Genomic DNA, 24,548 nt, shown 5'->3' with positions numbered 1-24,548 from the left:
AACACATGAACACAATCTCTTATGTACAGATGACCACATTTATGATGTATTCCTAGATCTGTGTGCTCACAGGCGGTTTGAGGAAGACAGGCTCATTGTCGTCGATGTCCGACAGCGCCACCTGCAGAGGCTGTGTGGTCTCATAAGGCACTGGCTGGCCCATGTCACGGGCCACAATAATAAGCTGAGAGAACAGTTTGCACAGGGTTAGCGTCACATACCTACAATTACACCAACTGAAAACACAAACAAACTCTGGTGACTCACGCTAAGCAAGGCCTGCTTCTCTCGGTCAAGCTTTGCAGTAGTAGTAATGACTCCAGTCACGGCATCAATGTGAAAGTTTTCCCAGTCTCTGTTACCGGCTCCCGTCTGCAGGAAGGCATAGCGCACTTCTCCATTGAGCCCCTCATCAGCATCTGTAGCATGCACTTCATACACCACCAGTTCTGGACGTTGTTCCTGTACAGAGCAAAGAAGGGCAGTGAGTGTTTGTGTGACTTGAACTAAATAACCTATCTATATTACTCAAATGCAAGAAATCTGTGGTTTATGAGAGGTTTCTATATTGTGATATGGTATGATGTCTCTCAGTTGGAAGATAAACAACTCTTGAAAGACCACAACCAAACCACAATAAGGGTTATTTTATTAGAGCCATTTATGATACTGATGGAGTGTCAGACAAATATGACTAATCCACATGAAATACATTTTATTAGCAGTGTATTAAAAAGGAAGTAAAAGTATAAGTTCAACTCTTCACAGTAAAACCAGTGACTCATTTCTTTTGAGCATTATAGTAGCACTAGAGTAAAGAAATCAGGACATATATATCCTTGCACAACAGAAGCGTACGGCAAAAGCACATGCTGACAACGATGACTTAAAGAAGGCTGTGAATGCAGATGGTACCTCTAAGATATGGATGATAGTTCCATTGGCAGGCCTAACAAACACAGGTCTGTTGTCATTGACATCTATGACTATGATGATCAGGTCCGCTGTGCCCCATAGGGGGGGACGCCCCTGGTCTGTAGCCACCACAGTCAGGTTGAAACGTTCTGACGACTGAAGCAGACGTCGAGATCGCACCAGTCCTGTGTTTGGATCCAGGGAGAACGCATCTGAAAAAGCGCAAGAGAAGACAAAGTTGTGATACTATTCTCTTTCCACCAATTATACAAGTGATTAAAAAGTAAAGTGTGGATATTTATTGGAAGAATTCAAGCTGTACCTAAGGTAGTAACTTTTAATTCAAAGCATAGTTCATTGAAAAGATTTAGTCATGTGACCCTATTGAGGATTTTATTGCATCTTGCGTTTTCATACCTGAATGGGGTCCTAACATGTTGTAGAGTACTGCACCATTCTCGCCTTCATCCAGGTCAGTAGCCTTTATTGTTATCACGGAAGTACCACTGGGCTCATTCTCAAACACACTGGTGTTGTACACTCGCTCTGAGAAGCGCGGCCGAAAGTCGTTGATATCGAGAACAGTCACCAGGACCTGATTTGACACATTATAATGCAAAAGGATATTAGGGATAGTATTAGCTTGGGCTTTAAGATCTGCAGAGTTTAGCTCAGCACGCAGTTAAAACAATAGTTCAAATTATAAAAATTATATATATATTATAAGATAAGCATTGGCTTCAAATTCATAGATTCTCCTGGTCGACACCCTTAATAAGTATTTGATCAAGTGTTTGCATGATTTGCTATTTTTTGACTTTGACAACACAACTTGTAAAATTGGCCTATTTCTCATTTCCATAAGGGTTCAATGAATCACCCAAATACTAAAGACATATTTACAATATTGTTTATGTGTAAACCAAATATTTTTGCCATCACGAACTACGATTTCTACCTGGACAGAGTTCTCTCGTCTCTTGTTTGGACTGTCGCCGGGATTGTCTCGGGCGACAGCTGTTAAAGTGTAGTGATCCTTTGTCTCTCTGTCTAGAGGGGACAGGATGTAGATCTCTCCCTAACGCAGAAGAGAAAGAATGATGAGGGGAAGAAGTAAAAGTGTTGACTGGGAGAACATATAGTTGACTCTGTGTTTATGACAGAACAGAAGTCAAATACGGTCAAATATGTACTGTAGATATTTTTAGATCCTTTTGCATAAACTTGTGTTTCCTGGTAGTATGCTCCTCAGTCCTGCCAGGAGAGATAACACAGTAAAACACTCCTCACTACTCAATAAATGTTTATTTTTTTCCCCAGAGGACAGAAATTCCACATTTTCAGTGGAACCTGCTGTTCAAAGGTTATGGATTGCTTCGCTTTAACCTTTCCACTAAAATCTCACACAGTGGAATGTTACATTTACTGTAACTACTCTGAGATGTTTTTGTTACACTTTAAGCAAAGCTTTGTCATTTTGGATTTTCTAGGAAATGCTAAAACAAAACTCTAATTGCAGAAACAAAAATAAAGCAATTTTATTTACACTAGATCAGATTTTGCTGGTGTATGAGTTCACTTACAGTAGATGGTCTGATTCCAAACTTGCCCTCTCCATCTACCAGGCTGTACTCAATCACTGCAAAGAGGCCAGAATCAGCATCTGTAGCACGGACGCGAACTATGGTGGTGCCTAAGTCTACATTCTCAAACACAGGCTCCTACAAACAAGAAAAAAAGAACAAAAAAACACTCATGCAGTACAATGCTTGATGACATTGCAAAGCAAGCTCATTTTTACAGTTAATACACTGGTGGCAGTTTACTGTGGTGAATTAATTTCATGGATTTTGTGTGCTCTTATTCATAATTTAATGACTTTGTTATTTCTCGGTTTGCTGTGTTTTGTCCTTTTCGGGCTCACGTGCGCTGGTACTTTATTTAATTTAGACATAGATGTAACTAATGACACTAATAACACTGGCATCCTGAGGCTTGTACTTCTCCTGCGGTAGGCTCTTAAAATCTCCACAAATATCAAGTTTAAGCAGTGATCACAGAGAATATAGAAACATTTTAAGCAACAGTCCTACACAAATTTGCTTCAATTGTGTTCGTGTTTCTTAACGTCCTCTTTAATACCTGATATGACGGTTGTACAAAGACAGGGTTGTTGTCGTTGACATCTACAATACGCAGATAAACTGGCAGCTCAGCAATCTTGGGAGGAGTGCCGTGGTCCTGAGCACGAATTGTAAAATTCAGCCATTGAACCTGCTCAAAATCCACCGTCTGGTTGGCTACGATCTTACCTAGAAAAAATGGTATCACAATGATAGTCACGGTCAACATTCATATACTATAGCCTGTGTTTAGATTTTAAATTTGCATGACAACAAGTACGGAAAAGTATAATATAAACACAATTACAATAAAAACAAGTCAAATAAAAAAATAAAGCTAGTAAATAGTAGCTTGTAAATCTCATAAACCCATATTTTCACAGAACAGAACATGGCTCAGGCGGTTGGGAATCGCATCTGTAACCGGAAGGTCGCCGGTTCGATCCCTGGGCTCTCTGTCCTGGTCGTTGTGTCCCTGGGCAAGACACTTTATCCTACTTGCCTACTGGTGTTGGCCAGAGGGGCCGATGGCGCGATATGGCAGCCTCGCTTCTGTCAGTCTGCCCCAGGGCAGCTGTGGCTACAACTGTAGCTGCCTCCACCAGTGTATGAATGTGAGAGTGAATGAATAGTGGTATTGTAAAGCGCTTTGGGTGCCTTGAAAAGCGCTATATCAATCCAATCCATTATTATTATAGAAAACTTATTTAAACTGAGAAAATGTACCAGTTTAAGAGAAATAGTTTCTTATTTTGTTCTGTAGCTTATGAGACATTCAAAGTGTTTGCAATTTTAAATTAAGGAATATTATTCTGAAATCCTTTTACAGATGCAGTTTTTTTTGCCTCTGCCCTCTTTACTTCTGAGTTTACTCTCAGTTTACTTCATTAGTTGCAAAATGTTTCAAAATGTGGCACCACCCCAAGTTCTTTGAGACATGTCAAATTCAAAATGAGCTAATATTTTTCATTAAATATAAAAAATATTTCAGTTCAAACATGTGTTTTTGTTGTATACTGTGAATAAAATAAGATTAGCAAATCATTGCATTCTGTTTTATTTGATGTTCCAAGTAACAGCATCTTAAATGAAAGCAAATCTAAAACTGGTGCATGCTGCGTTTGTTGACAGCATGCAGCCAACGACAGCCCACCAACTGAAGGGTCCTCCAGTCTAACGTATCCCCCTCGAGGCAAGTGAAGCAGTTGGTAGATGATCTGGCCATTGGGACCCTTGTCTGGATCTACAGCTGACACTGACAACAGCGTTGTGCCTGGCTGAGCTCCTTCTAAAATCTTCTCTGTGAAGTTAGTCACTCCAAAAGGCCGGAAACGAGGAGCATTGTCATTTACATCCAACACGTTGATGGTTAATCTTGCTGTAGAGGAGATCATGATATGAGAGATAAGTGGAAACTACTTAGGAAGTCACTTATAATAAACTGAAGGTTAAAGAGTCACTTACCATTGGGAACACTGCCTGACCTGTCAATAACATCGCTGGCATTGTCATGTACAGACACAATGATCTCAAATGTAGCTACCAGCTCTCTGTTGAGAGGGTTGCGTACAAATACCGCGCCTGAAAGTCCATATAAAGACACACAAAAGACCTGATATAGCCGGTATCCATCATCATTACTCAAAGTAAAGCTTTTTAGATCTAAACATACAACGCGGTAGAAATATATGTCTCACCTGTGTGTAGATCAATCCCAAAGGACTCCTGGAGCCCATCCACTGGGTTGTTCCCATCATCCTTTGCCTCCACGGAAATAATGTAATACTCCAACCGCGGATGCAGATCAGGGTCCTCGGCAGTCAGCGTGGCTACCACCACACCGGGCGGAGTGGACTCATTGACGTTTATCACGGTTACAGGCTGTATAAAACGTGGCCGTGAGTCGTTGACATCATCCAGGATAACAGTCAGGGTGGCCGTGCCAGACAAAGGGGGTGTGCCGCGGTCAGTTGCTATGATGACAAGACGGTATGATCCGCGCTCCTCTCTGTCAAGCGTGGTGTTGCCCACTAAGACAGCGCCAGACAGCGCTTCGACCACAAAGCGGTCCTCTGCGCCACTTTCCAACCGATACGTCAGCCATCCGTTAGAGCCAGAGTCAGCATCGGTGGCAGACAGTTGAGTCACCACAACACCTGGAAGAGACAAAGTAATGACTGGAGAGCAAATATACACACACACATTGTGATCAAGTATCACTACACCGAAGACAAAAAGCCCCTAAACCTCATACAGTGGAGGGGTAATACTTTTGTTTCAAAGTCCCTCCTCCCATCCCACTCACTGACCCAGATCATAGAAACAAAGCAATGCACACACCAGTCGGGCTGTTTTCAGGAAGTCGAACGCTGAAACTGGACGGGCTAAAGACAGGAGGGTTGTCATTTTGATCCAGGATGGTAACTGTGAGAGGTACGCTGTTGTTTAAACCTCCTATGTCCTCCGCAACCAGAAACAGCTCTACACGAGGCTCCTGAAATGCCTCTCGGTCCAACTTTGCTCCCTGGCGCACAAGTATCACACCTGGAGGGAGATACAGACTTTACCATCACACTTTTTAAAAAAAGAAATCTTCTTTCTTGTTACTGGAGAGTCACAATGTTACCAGTATCAGCATCTACGGTGAAGAGGTCCACCCTGGGTCCCAGCAGGCGGTACTTCACCACAGCATTACGTCCAATGTCTTTATCCTCAGCTAGAACTGGTCCATTTAAAACTGTTACAGTGGTTCCTACAAGACAGACTAAGATGTCAGGAATGAGGAAAAAGCTGTCCTCCCAATTTAAATCAATATGTGGTAAAAAGAAAAGTCATCTTAATTATTACACACTGAAAATTATTCACGTAAAATTCTTTGCTCTTCTTCTTTAAAAAGTAGTCCTTGTTTGGGGATAGATTTAGGCCTGTCACTTATGCTGACTTTAGTCTCACAATATTTCAAAAATAACATTGATCATCAGTCCTTACAAGGTAAAGGACTTTTGGAAGAAGTCTTCTGTACTGTCCCCAGGTCACGTGTTTGTTATTTGTGTTTTGAACAAATGTATTTTGTGTATCTGAAGTGTATTTATAATACAAGGCTATTTGTAAATCACTCGACAAAGTGAAAAAAAAAGCCTTTGCTGAACACGAACTGTGTGTAAACAGATTCAGGAAGTGGGTTAGACAGTGCTACAGACCATGTTGCTCTGCCATGCAGTTATAGGTTGCAAAGGTAGACACACACACACACACCCACACACACACGGATGCTACCTGCAGCAGAGTTTTCTGTGATTTCAGCCCTGTAGCTGCTCCTGGTAAACACAGGCCTATTGTCATTCTCATCCAAAATGGTGATAACCAAGAAGTCTGAATCCTGGTGTGTGGGACAAAAGATTCATGGAAAGAAAATGCTTAGAAGACTGTGTGACACAGCAAGCAAGAGACAAATATAGGTCAGTCAACCTGCAAACTAATATAGAGATATCAGACGTCAGATCAGACAGATTTTGCACTACTTTGTTGCATGCACTAGTGGACTGCATTCAGACTCTTAGCGGTTCACATCTCTGCAGGCAAGAAGAACAGTTTCACACCTTTTCCCACAGATGCATGGTGCGTTTAAAGAAAACCTCACAACTGCAGTTTGATGAACTATGTTACTCTCGCTTTAAGTAAAAAGACCACATATGAACACGATGCAGGAAGTAAAGTATCAAAAAACAGGTGGGACATAGGTATAAACAGAAGTGTCTTATAACTCTTAAAGTATCAAAATTATGTAACTTTCAAAGATGAACTTCATTTGAACTCACGTATCACTGTACCTAGTAGAGCAAAATGGGCATAGAAAACCTTAGATTGAAAGTTTTTCTATTTTTCTTACATGAATCCACCGTTTGCACTTTGCACTTGTTACATTATATAACTTTTATAGTTGTGATCAAAGGTTTATATACAGTCATCATGGGCATGAATGTCATGGTAAATTTGTCACCATACAACTGAGTGGCGGGTGTGTCGGGGCTGGCGGTGTTCTTCCTGGGTCCACCTTGAGGCGGAGTCAGGCAATCTCCTTCACCTCCCTCAGTGGATTTCCTCCACTATCACTGCCTCCACCCTGCCCACTGAAGCTCTGGATTCCCTGCCACAAAACCATTCACTTGGGTTCACGACGACGCCTCCCAATTGGAAAACCGCTCTGATCCAAGTAAGCAGCCACACCTACTGAATCACTCCTCAGATTTCCTGCCTCACTTTGCCTCATTGTCTCTGTTCTCCCTGTGCCCTGGAGGAGACTGTAATCCTGTTCTGGTTAAACCAGTCATCTGTGCCCGTCTTCCGCTCCTGAGTTTCCCTAAGAAGTCTCCCCTCCACCTCACTGACGCTCCGCACATCTTCCCCATATTGTACATATTCATGTAAATAGTTGTTTAATATCTTGTGGGCTTGTTGTGGGTTTTGGTGTTTGTAAATGGCTTTGATATCACTGAATAAATCAAGTGTAAATTCATCGCTGAGCTTACTGAGTCTGCTTTTGGGTCCTTTCCCTCAAGCTGGCCTCCAGGTCACCTTGTGATAAACATGGGCTTTTAAACTTTTAAAACTTCGAAGTTTTCTTTTTCCAGTACAGCATGCATACATGCTTTTGGTAGACATTAACAAGCTTTTGCATAACTTAGGCTGGATATTTGACCATTCTCCTTGGTAGATTTGGTAGAATTCATATACTTTAGTTGGTTTCCTGGCACATGCTAGTTTTAAGCATGGGGTTAAGGTTGGGGCTTTAGGAACACCAATCAAAAAGCCTAACGTTTACTGCTTTATCCACTGGAAAACCAGTTTTGATGTGTGTTTGGATCATTTTCCTGTTGTAGCACCCAGCTGTGTCAAGTTTCAAACATCAAGCTGCTGATTTCAGGTGAAGTTGATGATGTCTCGTCTGGCCATAAAATCTATTCTCCAGAAGGCATTTGGCTTGTCCATGTGAGTCAGAACTCACCACCAACACAACGCAGAAGCTGGCCGCCCCTCCCAGAGCCTGGTTCTGTTGCAGTTTTCCTGTTAAAAGAGTTTCTCCTTTCCACTGTCATCAAATGCTTGCTCGTAGGCGTGTCTGATTGTTGGGTTTTCTCTCTGTTATGGTGGGCATCTGTTATTGTACAATATAAATCAACTTGAGGTCACTGTTGTTGTGATTTAGGGCTATATTACCCATTTGTGCCTTGTTCATCGTTCAAACTAAAGCAATCACCCAGAGTTTGAAGGGCTCATTTACATTTCATTCACATTATGGCAAGTGCTTTCGTGAAACAACTATTTGTGCATAACCTAAAAACCATGCTTGCAGTTAAATTCCCGAGATAAGCTGCAAAGACACACTATTTTATTTGCAGGCAGATGGGTTCATTGGTCTCTCTGTGAAACTGTCAGGGTGATAGCATGCAAACACTTGCAACAAATGCACACAGGAGAGTGAGCTTACCCTACGAGCGATGCGGGGATTCTCGGGGTTGTCTTTGACGGTGATGGTGAGTGTGTATTCAGCTACTCGCTCTCTGTCTAGTGGTCTGTTGACCTGGACGACACCAGTCTGTGATACAAACAAGAGACATATTTCACCCTTATCTAAAAAAAAAAGACAAATTCATATCCTGTCACATAAGCTTTTTATTTATAGTCTATACACAGCTAATGTATTTAGCTGGACTGCAGATTAAAGGGAGCCTAAACACTTCCATAGGTTAAACTAAACTGATAAACTGATCTGGGACTAAATCTAGAAGCTCTTGGATGCTTCTTTATCTTCCACCACCTGCTCCACCTTTTTCAGCCTAAACCCCACCACCCAGTTCTCTCACTGTGTCATTGATGTAGAAGGCTCCATCCTGGTTGCCAGCAGTGATGTTATAAGTGAGCAGTGCGTTGCGTCCGCTGTCTGCATCTTGCGCCCGGACTCTGGCCACAGACGTGTGTACTGACGCGCCTTCACTTACACTTGTGTTGTAAGGCAGGTTAAGGAGGACCGGGTCGTTATCATTGATATCAAGAACATAAACCCCCACCAGCACCTGAAAAAACATAAGAGCCACCTTTAAAAATAAAGGCATTCAGTTCAAGCTGGTTGAACAGCTATTAATAAACCCATAAAAACAAGACTTTATTATGATTTTTTTATATTGTGGGTTATGTGACATAAAGAGATTAAAAAAACTACAGCAGTCATTGAGGTGATATATAGTATCCTACATGTGGTTAATGTGTATAGTAAGCAAATAATAGAACTAAGCCACATTTAACACACAGTAACAGACATGGCAGAGTGTGTGGGTGCTTATGTGTGAAAGCGTGGCCCACCGAGCTGTTGCGAGATGGGGTTCCCAGATCTCGGGCTGTGACAGTGATGTTATAGAAGGCAGTGGTCTCTCTGTCGAGCTCTACATCCTTTCTCACTCGAAGCTCACCCTCCACTGGGGAAACCATGAACTCGTCTGACAGAAAAACATATAAGAGAGTGGAGATGCATATCAGTGTAGAAGGGGGTGTTCCTAGGCTTCTTATGTGACGTTATCTAAAGGTTCTCTACTTCACTAAAGGTGAAAAATGTCCCAGACCTTCACAGGACGCTGGGGATGTCCCTGAAACGCCCTGCCTCGGTTGTGAAAATGCTGCACGTCCCTTTTATACGACTATAAAATTTGGTTACTTAATAGTCAGGTTACAATGTTGCAAGGACATTTTGGACATGTTTCCAGGAAGTGTTACGAGACGGTGCCCTTCACAATAACTGTAATGTTCTCAGGATGTTCAGAGACGTTTTGAGGGATTTCATAACAGTTTACCGTCACCACAGCAAATCAGTCTGATACGAACTTTGGAAATCTCCACCGGTGATGCTGTACTCCACTTTGCCGTTGAGCCCGGAGTCTTCATCCCTGGCTCGGAGCGTCCACACCCGAGGCCCTGGCTGACCTTCAGTAACTTCAAAAGGTCCCTCGTAGGCTCTGGGAAAAGTGGGTGTCACGTCGTTTATATCCAGGACGTTCACCAACACCTAAAGAGGGGACAGGAGGGGAGAGTCAAATGAGAGCTGGTACACAGACGAAGGCGATCCTCGATAAAATGCAGAATGCATGTGGGAGGATTTCTATGTGTGTGTTATTCTGTAAATATAAATATGAGTGTTCGTCATCACTGTTGTGCTAGATGTCAGGCGAAGAGCAGGTTTTGGACACTGGTCCGTAGCTGTGACCACCAGCGCATAATGTCCGTTGCTGATCTCAAAGTCCAGCTCCTTCACAGCGGTAATTCTCCCCTAAATAAACACAGCATTAACAGAAGGTTAACATTTTTCTGCTGCTGCTTGTGACGCTTCAGCATAACTGCTCTTATGTCTCACCGTGATGCTGTTGATGTTAAAAGTCTGGATCAGGTTGCCTGAAGCGATGGCATATCGCAAGGTGCCGTTCAAACCCTCATCTGGGTCAATGGCCGTTACCGTAGCGATGGTGGCACCCACTGTCTCCGGTCCCTCGCTCAGCACTGTGACGTACTCCTCTTCGGGGAACTCCGGGGCGTTATCGTTCTCATCCACAATACGAACGTAGATGGTGGTTGAGGTCTGCATTACACACAGAGAAACACAGAAAAGCATTCACAGCTGCATGCTCTGTTTAGAGTGATTTTATTTATGTGAATGACAAAAAAACGATTAACTTGTGGCAACTGAGGCTGCAAGGGAGTCTCAATATGAGTTCATACTTCTTTTGTATTGCAATTACAATGAAACTACAATGAGTTATCATCAGTTGGGCGTGCAAAGGTCAACAACACAACAAAACACTTGTGATGCTCTCATGTGACACTGGATATTCAGCATTCACTTTATATGAAGGAATAATAAAACAAATAAATAAAAACAGGTGCATTGTTTGCTGAAAGAATATCTTGTGAGAACCAAAACTGCAAAATCATGAAAGTGAGCCATAAAGCCCAGCCTGTTCCAACTCATTTCTGGTTGTTCAGATCTTGACACATCAGCAGAAGTAAAGGTATCACTGCAAGAGATAAAGGTCATGCAAGTTCCTGCTCCACCAGTTCCCCAACCAGTGCTGCAATAAGAACGAGCGACTAACCTGGCCCTTCAGGCTGGGGGGGTTAAATTCGTCATTCGAATTTTATAATGCTCCAAAAACAAAACCCACCAAGTGATAACCTGAATATCACCACAGCTTTGTTTACTCTAAATAGTTTTTGGCAAAATCAAAAAAAAGAAAAGACGTCAGTAAAACTTTCAAGGCCCAAAGGTGAAGTGCGATCGTTTTTCACAGGAAGATCAATTTACTTGTAAAAGAGCTCTCTTACTGTCACGTTTATGTTTTGTGTCCTCGTGATGCCACTGGGGTCATCTCAGTCTTAATTGTGCCTGAAAAAAATCTGATTGGAAACAAACAAAATCCCAGTTTGCTACAAACTGGATACTGAGCATTCGCAATAAACATTATTGAGATTTATCAGAAATATATTCTACCACTCCAAAACACGTCTTCCGGCCTGCAGACTATCACAGACTAAACGTCTAGATATTTCTAGACATACCTAACTAGAAGTAAAATCTTACAAGTCAGCAGACATTTCCTGATATTGTGACATCTCACAGATATAGTGGTCAGATATGCACCAGTCTGAAAATGTCCGTTAACAGAACAAGCTCATTTAGAAACAGTTTAATCACATAATTAGGGTTTGTTTTCTCCACCAAAAGACTCCAGCACCCTCAATACTATGTGCAACACATGTCGAGTCAACATATGTCTTGATGGTCATTTGCTAACTATCGTGTGAAAGCTAACAATAATATAAACAATGACTGAGCGAGCTGATAAGGTAATACTTTGGTGCGATTACAGTATGCAGATGTAAAAGCCTGCAGGCTGCCCCCAAAAATGTGATGATGCAACATTTTAAACTTTGCACCACTGAAAACAGCTCAAACTCTTTTAATATAAGTCTAACAGACAGGAACACAAAAATAAATATATACATAATTTTTAAATCCCTTAACATTTATATCAACATTGCCGTTAAAAAACAAACTAGTATCTGTGAGGCTCTTTTTGCGAGAAAGGATAGTGGGTGGGTCACTGAGAGCGAGAGAGAGAGAAAGGGAAACAATGAGGAGGAGCGAATAAGGGACTGTCACGCTGCTTCACAACTCAGAGAAGCTGGAGAGACAAGGGACGATAAACCTCCCCAACTGTTCTGGAGTAAAGTTCAGACAAGTCGCCTAGTTTTAGACTGAATGGGAAGAAAGTTGAACAAAGGCTACTTGTAGATCTAGTTGAAAGCCAAATGTTGTTTATCCGGACAGCCATGGAATGGGTCTCACTCCGTCGCTCATCAGTCTGGGGAAAGAAGTTCGTGTTTTGGTCGCTTTTGCTTTGCATAGCTGGAGGTAAGCACACACGTCCATCCTTTTAAGACTCGCTTAACTGGCTGATCCGGGCGTGTATGAACTTGTCAGTTGTGTTGTTTAGTGAGCGGCTAGTTGACTGGAGTCACAGATGGATTCTCTGTTTTAGAAAAGTCACCTGTCACACACTGATATATATATATATATAGATAGATCTAAAAAGCATCTAGATGGACAAAACAGCCAACTTGCTGTGTCTTACGTGTCTGTACCAATGACAGTAAACCCTCTGCACACTCTGACTTTGATATTTTAACCTCTGTTAGCTTTTTACGACATGCACTTGAACGCAGCGACCCTGTAAGCCCGTTATTTTATCTCGCGTGTCTCTAGGTTTTTACTGAGTTGGTTTGTTGCTGTTTTGAGACAGAACATCTGGCGTGGAGCTGTTTAAACTGCCCGCCATGGATGCAGCCCAGTGGAGTGTAAATCCACCTTAAAGTCAGCGACTTTGAGCTTGACGAGATCAGAAGACCCCCCCCCCTCCCCCCAGGTTTCAAAACAACTTGTAAAATAAATGCAGCGGACACGAAAAGAGGCGGCTGCAAAAACGCAAGAAGTTGATCCTCTGAAAGAAGTTGAGGAAAAGACTTCCTTGTGCGCAAGAACTGCACATAGTTTATCTTTTTAAGACGTCCGTAGGTTTCTGTTTTCTTGGAATTTATTGGGGATTCAGCTGGGAGCTGCGATCATACCCACACTTCATTTATTTATTTTATAAAAGGGAATTTGGGATTGGCTGAAGTTTAGGCAACTGACGGCGGAGGAGAGAAGAGATGCAGCTGTCGCCTCCGGGGTGTAGGGTCCTTCACTTCAAACGCCGCTTAAAAACTCGGGAGAGGTTATCAGCTTTCGCCTTTAGGATTTAAATAAGCTCACCCAAAAGCGAATGTAATGTTTTACTTAAACTCTATACAAATCAAAGCGTTTCTAGAGCAGTTGCTTGTGGGGATTCAGGTATAAAGCCAAAACATTCAGTGACTCAGATATACCATTTGATATGTTTCTGAATTGTTTATGCAGCACAATGAAATCCGTATCGTTTAAGACAGTTTCCTCCTTTCAGTCTTGTTATGTCTTCCTTGTTGGGACGTTTCCTTCCTTTCAGCTTATGATGAAAACAGCTGTTTTTGCCACTGCCAGCAGTGGGTGTCTTCCCCATAAAAAAAAACTGGAACCAAACGGTGCCAATTTTCCAACCAGTGAGTAAAAATAAAATTACTCATTCTTTCTCTGCCTCCTTTTCTGCTCGTGTTGTGGCAGGGATTGTGCTTGGTCACATGTGCCAGATGGGCAAATCTTTTACCTATGCAGCAATAAGCTGAAGATGGGGAGGGGGAGGCCCCGTCTTCGGCTTGAAATTTTTCTGGTCATCAGATTTTGAAAGGTCTGTGCATTTGTAGTAAAATCATAATATGAGTTATCAAAAGCAGCGGCCTTCATGCTGCTAGCAAGGGGTTTTCTCTCGCAAGGGCGTTTCTCTGAACAGCTCAAGGACACAGTGATGACCACTGTTGGTGGAACCTTGACTCTGCTTTCAACCTAATGCGACCTGAGATATGAAGACATTAAACTGTGCCAGAAAAGGTTTAACACTGGACGATGTAGTGAAAAACAGGAAGGCAAGGTCAAAGTAAAAAGAGGAAGTTAGTTTATAATAATGAAGTCAGTTTTTAAAAATGATGTAATCCCCGGATTTTTACCATTTTTGAAAAGACAGAAAGGCCCACGTCTGCTCATTTCCACGTCTGAAATGAGAGGCCACCTTCATTTTTAAAGTGAGGAAATAATTGTGCAATCGTGTTGTAAAACTTCTCACAAAGCTGTCATTACACAACCATTTACATGCCATTTATTATGTCAAGAAGAAAAGAAAGAGGAAGACAAATTAAACACACAAAGTGCACACGTTATTTTGGAAAATGCTGCCACAAATTTAGTTTACAAAGTACCAAGGGGCACATCAGATTATTATAAGAAAATGTAAATCTCTAAACGTTGACCTGCAGCTGTGACCCATAACCACTTCCCTTTGTGACAATGTAGAGTGTAGAGCAACATATTTAAAAGGCTTCCTGTTGCTGAAAAGGTGCATCTGTTTGCCATTTCATGCCAGGGGCTTTAACTGAAACTCTCTTACTTTAGAGAGGAGCTCGTCTCCTGCTGCTTTCACTAACACCCTGTAATGGGTTTGATCATCATTACCATTACAGTGGGTGTGAAAAGGGCAGGATATGTGTTGGGAAACAACACTTGCAAGTAGAGGATTAATGCAGTTTGAGAAAACCAGATTTATCTGAAGGGTTCAGCAGCTTCTGTAACATGAGGTAATATCACCGTGCAGACTCACCACAGGGTTATTCAAGACGTCAAAGGTGGGGAAATTTTAGCAGGGTTAATATATGTTTAATCAGCACAGACTATCATTCATGTCTGAACGAAAGAAAGCTGTCAGTGGCAACATGTCCTAAACAGGTGGCATTCTGCCTTAATACAAAGGAGGGCCTGTTTCTGGGCCCTCGGGGGCTATCAGGATTCTGAGAACAGTGATCAGAGGAGGAAACTTATATGTATAATTGAGCCAAAAACACGTCTGTTGTATACATGCAAGAGAAAATCAGACTGTTCCAGACACATGGCATAGCTTGTTGGTTTGGAAACCACATCGAGACAGCTCAGGTAGTACCGACACTGCAAACGCCACCCACTTGGCATGCTAAAAAAAATCATGTTCATTTCCTTTGAATACCTATTTAAAGATCACAGCGTTGTCGGTAAGAAATGTGTGTGCACATTAGCTCTTCCAAGCTGTTCCCCCAGCAATTAGTTAACATTTAGCTATATTTACCGAAAAAAATGCTGTCTTTACTCTCGCCTTCGATATGCATCACTTCTGTGAAATAGGTCTACAGAAAGCTTAAAGAGCTGTCAAAATGAAATTAGGAGAAGAGGAAGGTAGGGTGGGTGTGAAACAGGAGAGGCGAAGGGCTTCCTCTCCTATTGTCCCACTAGGAAGCCATGAACAGTGGGGGGATAAAAGTTTCACTTTAATCACCATCCCAGGTCTTCCTATTGCTTTTCCTAACACACAATGGCTCCAGTAGAGTTCAGCCCCGAATACAGAATTATGGCATCGACCTAACATTGTGTTACACACACACACACACACACACACACACACACACACACACACACACACACACACACACACACAGGATGCACACATACTGTGCAAACAAATGTGCCAGCCAATGAAAGAGGAAAGGTGATCGACTGTTCTGCTGTATTTAACAGCAGCTGATTCTGTTAATATTTAGACAAAAACACTTGTGTGCTTATTAATTCTGGCTTGTTTGCACGGTGCAGCTTCCCCTTACAAATAAGTAGCACTGCCAGTAAGAGCCAGCAAGTAGTTAAATCCACTCTAATCACATTCAAAGCAAAAGTTTCTGCAGGCTTAGACGCATGTGGAAGTGCTTTCAGTGATTCACAAAAACATGGGTAGTTACTTTGGAGATTTAACTATCTAAATTATACAGCTACATAGAACAACATAACTGAACTTGTTAGGGAACTAATAAAACATGGGAGCTTTTAAATTACTTTTCTTTCTTTGATGAAGCTTGTCAGCTTATTTTTTTCATAACTAGCAGGGGAAAAGACTTTAAACGAAGCAGTAGCTCTCTAAGAAAACTATTAATAGAGAACGCACCGCAACAAGCAGGTCAGCAGAACAAGTTAAAATGAATCTGTGCAAACACAAAGAGTTAGGACCAAAGTTTTTAAAGTTTGGGATATGGCTGTAATGCGGCAGGCACAACAAAGTTAATCCCCCACTGTTTGAATGATCAAGTAATTGTGTAAGTAATGTGTAAACTGGTTAATGTATTGCCTCATATTGTAGGAAAGCTGATCTTTAGGGTTTTTTTTTAAATAGTTGTGTAGACAAATACAGTAAAGATGTGCTAGGAAATAATGACTGGCATTTTATACACATTTAAATAGTTTAATCAAGACTCTGATTTACAGGTTAATCCCCAACATTAATAGTGAGCATAAATCAGCAGGGACAGTCATCTCCAACGCTATAATTACTGGCATTGTGGGTAGTGGTCCAACCTGCTCGAGGTTTTTATCACATAAAGAAACACGAAGTTTGCAACATCTGAAGTTTGGCTTCATGGAATAATGAGCAAGAAACGGGGAGTGGAAGTGTTTATGTGCTGGGATAACTCAGGAAGGAAGTCCACTCCCCAAATTCTGGCATTGACTGAGACTCCACCCTGACTTTCCCAAACAGAGATATGGACACACACACATACACACACACATTTACTGTAAAATTTTGCCATGGTGTCATTATAAAAGATACACATACGTGGGCAAACTCTTCTTTCTCTGCAGTCCACCCACACACGCACCCGTGCATGCAGCCTTCCTGTAACTTTTGCAGCAGTAAGCATTCTTTAATCATCTGTTACAAAGGCAGATCATTACAAAATAATGAGTCCGTTGACAAAGCTAGAGAATGACAGCCTTTTTACGCTGCTCTTTTACAACATAGCGAGGCGTTATATAGGGTGTGCATTTTCCAGATCATGTGTCTGCTTTAAAGTGAGGTTCTGAGAGTGGCATCACACTGCCTAGCCTGAGGATGAGCTAATTTTGTTGTGTTTTTGCAATGCAATAATCATTGAAAGCACACAATTTATGTTTATCTATTCATGCATTCCACTGCAACACTGAAGAATTCACAACAGGATGTGGTTGAGGCAGAGAGTGAGAGAGGGAGAAAGGTTTATGCAATAAGCTGAGAACGAGCTCACAGCTGTGCAGCCGGTTTCCTGAATGTACATGAGTGTGTGCAGAAGATCTTTGAGCGTACCATCCTTTGAGATATTAATACACATAATCGATACACAACAATTGCTGTGTATTAATACCAAACAGCAAGATGATATTTAAAGTTAATAAACAGAACTTCAGTGGGATTTTTTTTTATACTGTCCCCATTTTAAGAGATGAAGAAGTTCCTGCCTATATTTCTGTAGCTCACAAAGAGGAACAAGAGATTTAACTCCCTCAGGACATTTGTATATTTTTCAAGACAGCAAACTATGCATGATTTTTAACCACAGTTTAAATGTACAAAATAGGAAGCAAACTTTGCACAAAAACCCAGGAAGCATGCAGAAGTGTGCCACTAAAGCCCATGTTAAGTTTGGCAGGTGATAAAATTACTGCTTTTACTGTGGTTACTTGTGCAATGACTCACTGTACCTGGCAGGAACTCAACTCAGCGCAACTTTTAGGTGTGCAACTAATTTCAGCAGACCTGCCATTTATTTTCTACATTAATTTCAAATTGCTCAAAACATGTTATTATCAAAATGTCACTGTAGGGTTTTATCCTTTGCTTTTTTAAAATCTTTCGTTATGTAATTTTTCCCTGGCAGTTTGTACCCTGGAAAGGCCCGCTGCCAAACCAGATGCGACTTATATTTGTACTTCCTTTTTTCCTCTGGTTTTTCTGGGTCATCTGTAATAGACAGCTATAGGGAATTTGTGTGATCTGAACCGAACAGAATAATAACAAGAATGGCTATTATTGCTTTGACCTTGTGACTCTGTGTTTGTCATTATGGTGAAATATAGTGCTGGAGACTTAGTTTAGTAAGTCTTTAGTAGGAACAACCAGAAAGGTTGCTTTGAGTACTTTGAGCTTTATGGGAGTTGTTGAAACAAAATAATAATAATAATAATAAAGCAATATATAAAACATCAGCAAATAAAAGACTCATTTTTGTTTTTGTTTTATTAGAATGAAGAAGTATAAACTTATATGATCCTACTTCTCCTTCCTGTCTTCTCGTTCCAAAGTTATACCAGCAAATGATCCGTCAGTGACGCACTCCACACTGATATGTATACGTAAAACATGTGCAGTTATACATCTATACATCCATTCAACTATACTATACATATCTGTACCCTTGGATTGACTCACACTCACAGCCACTTTCTTACACTTTACTCTACACCTACACTTTATCCCAATTTTAATAAATAATCATATTTATACTACATTGAAGTGTTACTAAATAAGCAAACAGAAATAAATCAATATGGCACAGTCTCACCCATGAGTACACACAGTGAAGATGCAAATGATCTGAGAACTCATTTGCATCACTGTTGTAGTTGGTGTGATCCTATTAAAAGCTGGCCACAAGTTTCACTGTCCCGCCTCTTTCAGTAGCGACACCCTAACATTAGCATCCCTAAACTTAAACATTTCTATGGATACGTAGAAAGGAGGAGGTACCATCTCAAAGGAAGTTGAATGCACTACATTCTTCCATTGCTTTTGTCTTTTCTCTCTAGCTAAAGGTGAGACACACCACGCCCAGCCCCATTCCACGCTGATTGCTTCTCCTCCCCACCTGTACTACACCTGTCCTGAAGGTGCAAGAGTCAACATGACGTGCGTCCAGAAAGGTACCCTGCTTTCCCCCAACGATGTTGTGAGGAGCACTTGGCTCTTCACAGCCCACAGTGACCAGCACTGTCATCCAGGAATGGGCCCAAGGAATTTTTCTCACCCACACCGTAACAGCACATTGCCACCAGGAGTGAAGATGGATCGCATGGGGCACAACCACTGGTTGATTCTAGAGAATGTGAAACCTTCGGACCAGGGCCGCTACTGCTGTGGGATTCTAGAATTCAATAAACATAGCTTGGTGCAGAAAGCCTACAACCATGTTATTCTACAAGTTATACCGCGTAAGTATGTCAAACGCTGTGAATGTGCACTAAGGTTATCAATAATATATTTTGCAAGAAGCTCAGGAGCTGATGTTGCTGAACAGTGAAACTGTTTTGACACGAGAGAGAACCGATTTATTTATCTCTTTCCAGCAAGGAAAGGATTTCAGAATTGCACTGTCTGGGATCCCACACCAACTGCAAGTACTGCAAGTAAGTATGAAACATTATTCAGGCCTTCAACCAATAAATGTCTGAGGCAGTTATTTCGTGATGTTATTAAACTCACAGCCTGTCTGTTGCTTCCCTAGGCTCTGTGCCAGTGGCCTTGGCTATAACAGCCTGCATCGTGGCTCTGCTGTCCCTGCCTCTTATTCTAGTGCTCGTGTACAAACAGAGGGAGAATTCACCGTTAGGAAGACGTATGTATTACTGATGTGCACAAACAGCTACACACACACTCACACTTAATTTCCACCTTTGGGCCACATAAGTCTCTCACACTGGACTTCCCATAGTGTTTGTTCTGACACGTTTCCTGTCAGTGAGCTCGATTAACTGTATTTCACACAGTAGGAAGCGCATTCATAGTCTTTTTGTAGTGTTCCGCTTTGTTTCAATTCATTTACAATGGCCCATTTCCTATTTCCTCTCTCCCAGGTGGACAAGAGCTAGTGAGGATGGACAGGTAAGGTTTCCCACAGGCAGCTGATCTCAGCGACCAGCTTCAAAACACAGCTGCTCCTTAGAATAATAGACTGTGAACACGGTGGCCACAACACTTGTGACACAATAGCTAGATTAAACCCACTAGCCTCATTAAAATAAACTAGTTAAAACCATGTATACATTTTTTTTCTTTTGCCATGATGTGTCCTGTATATGCAAATCCTACTGCTAATCATTTAAGTGTAGTGTTAAATTGTCATTACAGAAAATCCCTTATTAAATCCAAAGTGACAAACATGAAACTCTTGCATGTCTCTAGGAAAGTTTTGAAACAGTTTACTGGGTCATATTGAAAGTTGCTCACTTGTAATCATGCTTCTTCTTCATGTATGTGTGTGTGTGTTCAGTGAGGCTCTGGGCCATGAAAACCCAGTGTTTCGAGGGGGATCACCAGAAACAAAGACCCGCACTGTTTCTCAGATCATGACCAGGCAGTCATCCGAGACAGGTCGCCACCTGTTGTCTGAACCGGGAACACCCCTTTCTCCTCCGGCACATGGCGACGTATTCTTCCCAGCAGAAGGTAGGACCCCCCCCACCCTGCCTCACAACTTGTACTCATACAATATTCATGCTGAGACTGAGTCGCTGACATAAGGGACCTTCCACTGGTAAACATCAAAGCCCAAAAAGGCAGTGCAAGTCATCTCACTTTTAGAGGTCATTTACATGGCTTAGTGTGTTATATCTGTTGTTCCGATATTCTTATTGTTGTGAATGAATGCAAATCACTTTGTTCACATTTATTTCACACTCAAAAAAAGAAACACTTAAAAAAACAAAAATGAAAAAGTACCGGGATATGCGTGTAACTGCATTGCACACAAGGGTTTTGCAAGACACCTATATCAAAATGTGCACTCAGTCTGGTAAAAGACTGATGCAATCAAGAACCACTAGTTCTTTCTGTGCTTTTGCTGAAACATCCTGCGTTTGGTGGAAGTGTTGGTGGAAAGATGCTCGTGAATTTGTAGTGCGTAGCTGCACACTCAAAAACAGCTGGGCTGAGTCTTGCATGACTCTGAAAATATATTGTGTAGGAGATTTCATCCCCCCCGCACACACACACACACACACACACACACACACACACACACACACACACACACACACACACGAAACCACCCCCTTACACTGTCCTCTTCTTAATTCTTCTCACAAGTCATTCTCCACCCATCAGCACTCTCATTGAACACTAATGGCTCCTTCAGTTGTTCCTTCTGACTCAACTTGAAATAATATTGAAACATTAGACACGGTTAAGGGGTTCAATCCTTAGTGTTTTTCTGCCGATTCCTGGGACACCTGTGCAGACATTCCAGGCATACTGAGGCGGATTGCCCCCATTTCCTTATAGCACGGTTTGAGATGTGCATGGGAAGAGGGTAAGGTACAACTTACTGAGTATACAGCCTTAAGCAACCCATAAAGGTTTCAACACTGTAATAGGTGAATATATGGACAAGCCTTCCTGAAGCTCAAACAGAAATGAGAAACATAAACATAAGGTAAAATTGTGCCATATGCTGCAGTTTTCGCCTCTTCAATCAAACATTATTCTTTTACTGGGGAGCTGGACGCCTTTTCCATTTCTTGGTGTGATCTCTATGTTTCCCGTCTGCAAAGAAAAGTCAAAATTATTGATAAAACCTTCATATGTTCGACATAAAAAACAATATCTTTGACATTTGTCAAGGAGGATTTTCCATGCCGGAGCTCATTTCCTTCAGTGGTCCACAGATGTTATGTTGAAATACACAGCTTCTCATAAGGTTTCATGTTACATGGATGGAGGCCACACTTTAGCTTTCTTCTTCATTTTTTCCAACTTGCTGACCTTAAACTTTGCGGAATTCAACAAGCAGCACTTCCCTGTTATCGCTAGCATGTCGCAACCCAGACCCAAGGCCTTGTTGTTCTGCTTTTTAATGAGTTTTCAGAAACACGAGTAGTTCTGTGGAACTGATCAGTCTCCATGTGTGTCTGTAGTACTCTGAGATGTGGGAGTTATGGAAAAAAAAAAGTTAAAAAAAGGAAATTCTTTCAATTTTTTCATTTGACTTTTGAAAGATCAGGTATGTTTGAGGCAGGAAGTGCACATTTGCATGTTCGAACACCCCCATATCTAATTTTCCACATAACAAAAAAAGGAAAAGAAAAGAATTGTATGTTTGTGTAGGTGGATAGTGATACCTACAATGATTTCTGTGCTCTCACTGACATGCACTGTCTTTGCTTGCAGCTGCCATCCCTGAGTTTCCAGAGTTCCTGTAGGTTTCAAGAGGAGCTGAACCTCAATCATCACTCAAACTGCTGATCTGGAAACAGCCCCGCAACTATCTTCCTCTTCTCTCTGCCTTCAGACGGACGCTCTCCTTCGAGCCATCTCAGAATAACCCCGGATTTTAGTCTGTACATTGTCTGGACCCAAGGAGGGAAAAAAGAAGGCTGCATTTCTTTGATTCATAAACTACTTCCACCTGCAACAACAGCTGCAGGCAAAAAGTGAACTTTGGCTCGTGACGACTTGTTGTGCTTCATTTTACATCCAAACACTGGCGATGGCTTGCAAACCATTCATTCGAATCAGGTACCTCGTTTGGATGAAACACACTGCTTATAATAGTGTTGGCACTTTGCGTGACTGTCTGTATAATTTGTGTCAGTATTGCGGTTTCTATATGTCAGCAAGCACACCAACCAAAGATCCATGCTATAGAAAATGTGCAGGGGTGGCATGTTGTTTAGGGCAAGTCAAACCCTAAAGAACTCACAATGATTTCTGTAAATTTCCTGTGTCACTCTTGTGGTTTCTTTGTAACTGTAAGGGGGCCAACCGAAGACTTATTGTAAATCTGTCTTTATGTATTTGCTAAATGCACAAGCTGTCTAAGAAACAATCCTATGTAAAAGACCCCACACAAGACTACTTTTTAACTTGTTGATGTTGTAACCTTTACACAAGAAGGCAGGAAGGTTACATCTCCAGGAAGCAAACAGTGTTGTTTTTGTTTTCTTTCTTCTTCATGTTTTTTTTTTTTAAAACCGAACAACTGGTGTGAGGACGACTTAACACCCTTTTCTCCCTTTAGTCATTTGACATAAGCCGTCTGCACCAGCGAACTCTCAATCATCAGAGAAGTGCCAAAGGTCTTGTACAAAAAAAGAACAGTTTTTGCTTTTACAGGCATTATGCTGTTCCTCTGTTTTAACTTGAACTTGCCATGTTTTCTATTTCTTCTTTGCTACCTCAGCTATGCGTAAACTCTGTTGCTTTAAATACTGTCTTTCCTTCCTGTGCTTCCAGAAACGCAGCCCTTCACAGTGGCCTTAAATATTCTCATAAAGTGCTGAAAATTGCAGGAAGAATTTAGAAAAAGCATTCAGAAAAGACGTTCTTGCTTGTGCTCGTGTACAGTTCAATAATTCTAAACAAAATGTTTATTGTTTTTTACTCTTGAATGTAGCTGATTTTTATTAAATAAAGAACAACAACAAAAACCTTAAAACAGTTTAATCACTGCAGTGGAAGTAAATCTTTTATGAATATTTTTGTTTTTTATTTTTTTTATTTGACTGTGGTAAAATATATTGTAGTATTCATTTGTATTTTATTAGTACGTGTGCAATGGGGCTGTTTGATAAATATCAAATATTTCAAGTGAAAGTGCGGGAAAAAAGCTTTAAAATGTTAACCTAAGATCAGTGAACACAACTTGGCTTAAGAGAAGAAGGGCGAACGTATATATGACAGCATTTTTGATATTATTTAGTGTGACTGTAAAAACCACCGGTGGGTTTTTTTCACACTGAGGTGTACAGGAGGTGCTTGGAGGAAATCCTCTCTAGAACGATGTGTAGCAAGTGTACAGTTCGGGTTATTATGTAAAGATGTTTTTATTCTCTAAGAGTTAATGATTGTTTTTTGTGTTTAAATGCTTGTGTTTTCCATTATGCCTGCTTATGTGTGTCTGTGTATGTGTGTTTTTAAAAAAAATCTGGACTGTGACCACATGTTGACATGAGCGCAAACGTTAACAAAATACAAAAAGGCTTGTAATTAGCATGTTTGTTCTGTATATTACCGCTGAATCCTGCTATTAGTGGCTTTTATAATAAAGTGGCACTTTAAAGCCTTGTGTCTCTCAGTTGTTCCTTTCAAATGGCAGGTCTCCAAAACTATTACATTACAAGGACATACTGCACTTCTGTCTGGGGAGCCATCACAGATAGAACAAGGTTGTTCCACTTGTGTGCTTCTAAGATGGTGCACACCAGAGGGAGACCGGCATTGAGGAGAGAAAATGATAAAACAAGCTTAGCATCTTGTTTCATGAGAAAAGACAGAGCTAGATGACTGATAAGTGAAAATCCCCGGTGATGGCCATTGTTCTCTTCCCAGCTTTTTCTCCAGCTTTACATTGACTATTTATACAATGCATTAAAAAAATGTGCATTATTATAGGTGTAAAGTAAATTTATAGCACAAAACTCAAGTACAAGTTACATGACAGTGGATGCCTTTGTGACTCATACAG

The 24,548-nt window shown here is 41.3% G+C and overlaps 2 protein-coding genes across 2 annotated transcripts in view; one reads left to right on the top strand and one right to left on the bottom strand.

Moving 5' to 3' along the window:
* The window catches only part of cdh23 (cadherin-related 23), a 193,578-nt gene that overhangs the window by 6,747 nt on the left and 162,283 nt on the right, over positions 1 to 24,548 (bottom strand). Inside the window, exons 38-56 of the mRNA XM_076891868.1 lie at positions 10,441 to 10,662; positions 10,237 to 10,356; positions 9,915 to 10,095; positions 9,399 to 9,532; positions 8,903 to 9,112; positions 8,527 to 8,634; positions 6,315 to 6,417; positions 5,665 to 5,790; positions 5,379 to 5,582; positions 4,736 to 5,194; positions 4,503 to 4,619; positions 4,192 to 4,416; positions 3,058 to 3,227; positions 2,499 to 2,636; positions 1,874 to 1,993; positions 1,333 to 1,510; positions 916 to 1,127; positions 268 to 462; positions 71 to 184 (exon numbers count right to left, since the gene is read on the bottom strand). Coding sequence (XP_076747983.1) covers positions 71 to 184; positions 268 to 462; positions 916 to 1,127; positions 1,333 to 1,510; positions 1,874 to 1,993; positions 2,499 to 2,636; positions 3,058 to 3,227; positions 4,192 to 4,416; positions 4,503 to 4,619; positions 4,736 to 5,194; positions 5,379 to 5,582; positions 5,665 to 5,790; positions 6,315 to 6,417; positions 8,527 to 8,634; positions 8,903 to 9,112; positions 9,399 to 9,532; positions 9,915 to 10,095; positions 10,237 to 10,356; positions 10,441 to 10,662 — 3,336 coding nt within the window. The remainder of the gene's footprint in view (positions 1 to 70; positions 185 to 267; positions 463 to 915; positions 1,128 to 1,332; positions 1,511 to 1,873; positions 1,994 to 2,498; positions 2,637 to 3,057; positions 3,228 to 4,191; positions 4,417 to 4,502; positions 4,620 to 4,735; positions 5,195 to 5,378; positions 5,583 to 5,664; positions 5,791 to 6,314; positions 6,418 to 8,526; positions 8,635 to 8,902; positions 9,113 to 9,398; positions 9,533 to 9,914; positions 10,096 to 10,236; positions 10,357 to 10,440; positions 10,663 to 24,548) is intronic.
* Positions 12,246 to 24,143, top strand: vsir (V-set immunoregulatory receptor). The gene is made up of 7 exons (XM_004559675.6): positions 12,246 to 12,495; positions 18,898 to 19,299; positions 19,435 to 19,494; positions 19,593 to 19,703; positions 19,942 to 19,969; positions 20,358 to 20,533; positions 22,253 to 24,143. Exons 1-7 carry the CDS (start codon positions 12,393 to 12,395, stop codon positions 22,282 to 22,284), a joined length of 912 nt encoding a protein of 303 aa, XP_004559732.1. The 5' UTR covers positions 12,246 to 12,392; the 3' UTR covers positions 22,285 to 24,143.

This window comes from Maylandia zebra, linkage group LG13 (assembly GCF_041146795.1).
Source record: "Maylandia zebra isolate NMK-2024a linkage group LG13, Mzebra_GT3a, whole genome shotgun sequence".
In the NCBI taxonomy this organism is placed as follows: Eukaryota; Metazoa; Chordata; class Actinopteri; order Cichliformes; family Cichlidae; genus Maylandia; species Maylandia zebra.
Note: the sequence above shows the minus strand (reverse complement) of the source record. Positions and strands in the feature narration are given on the sequence as shown.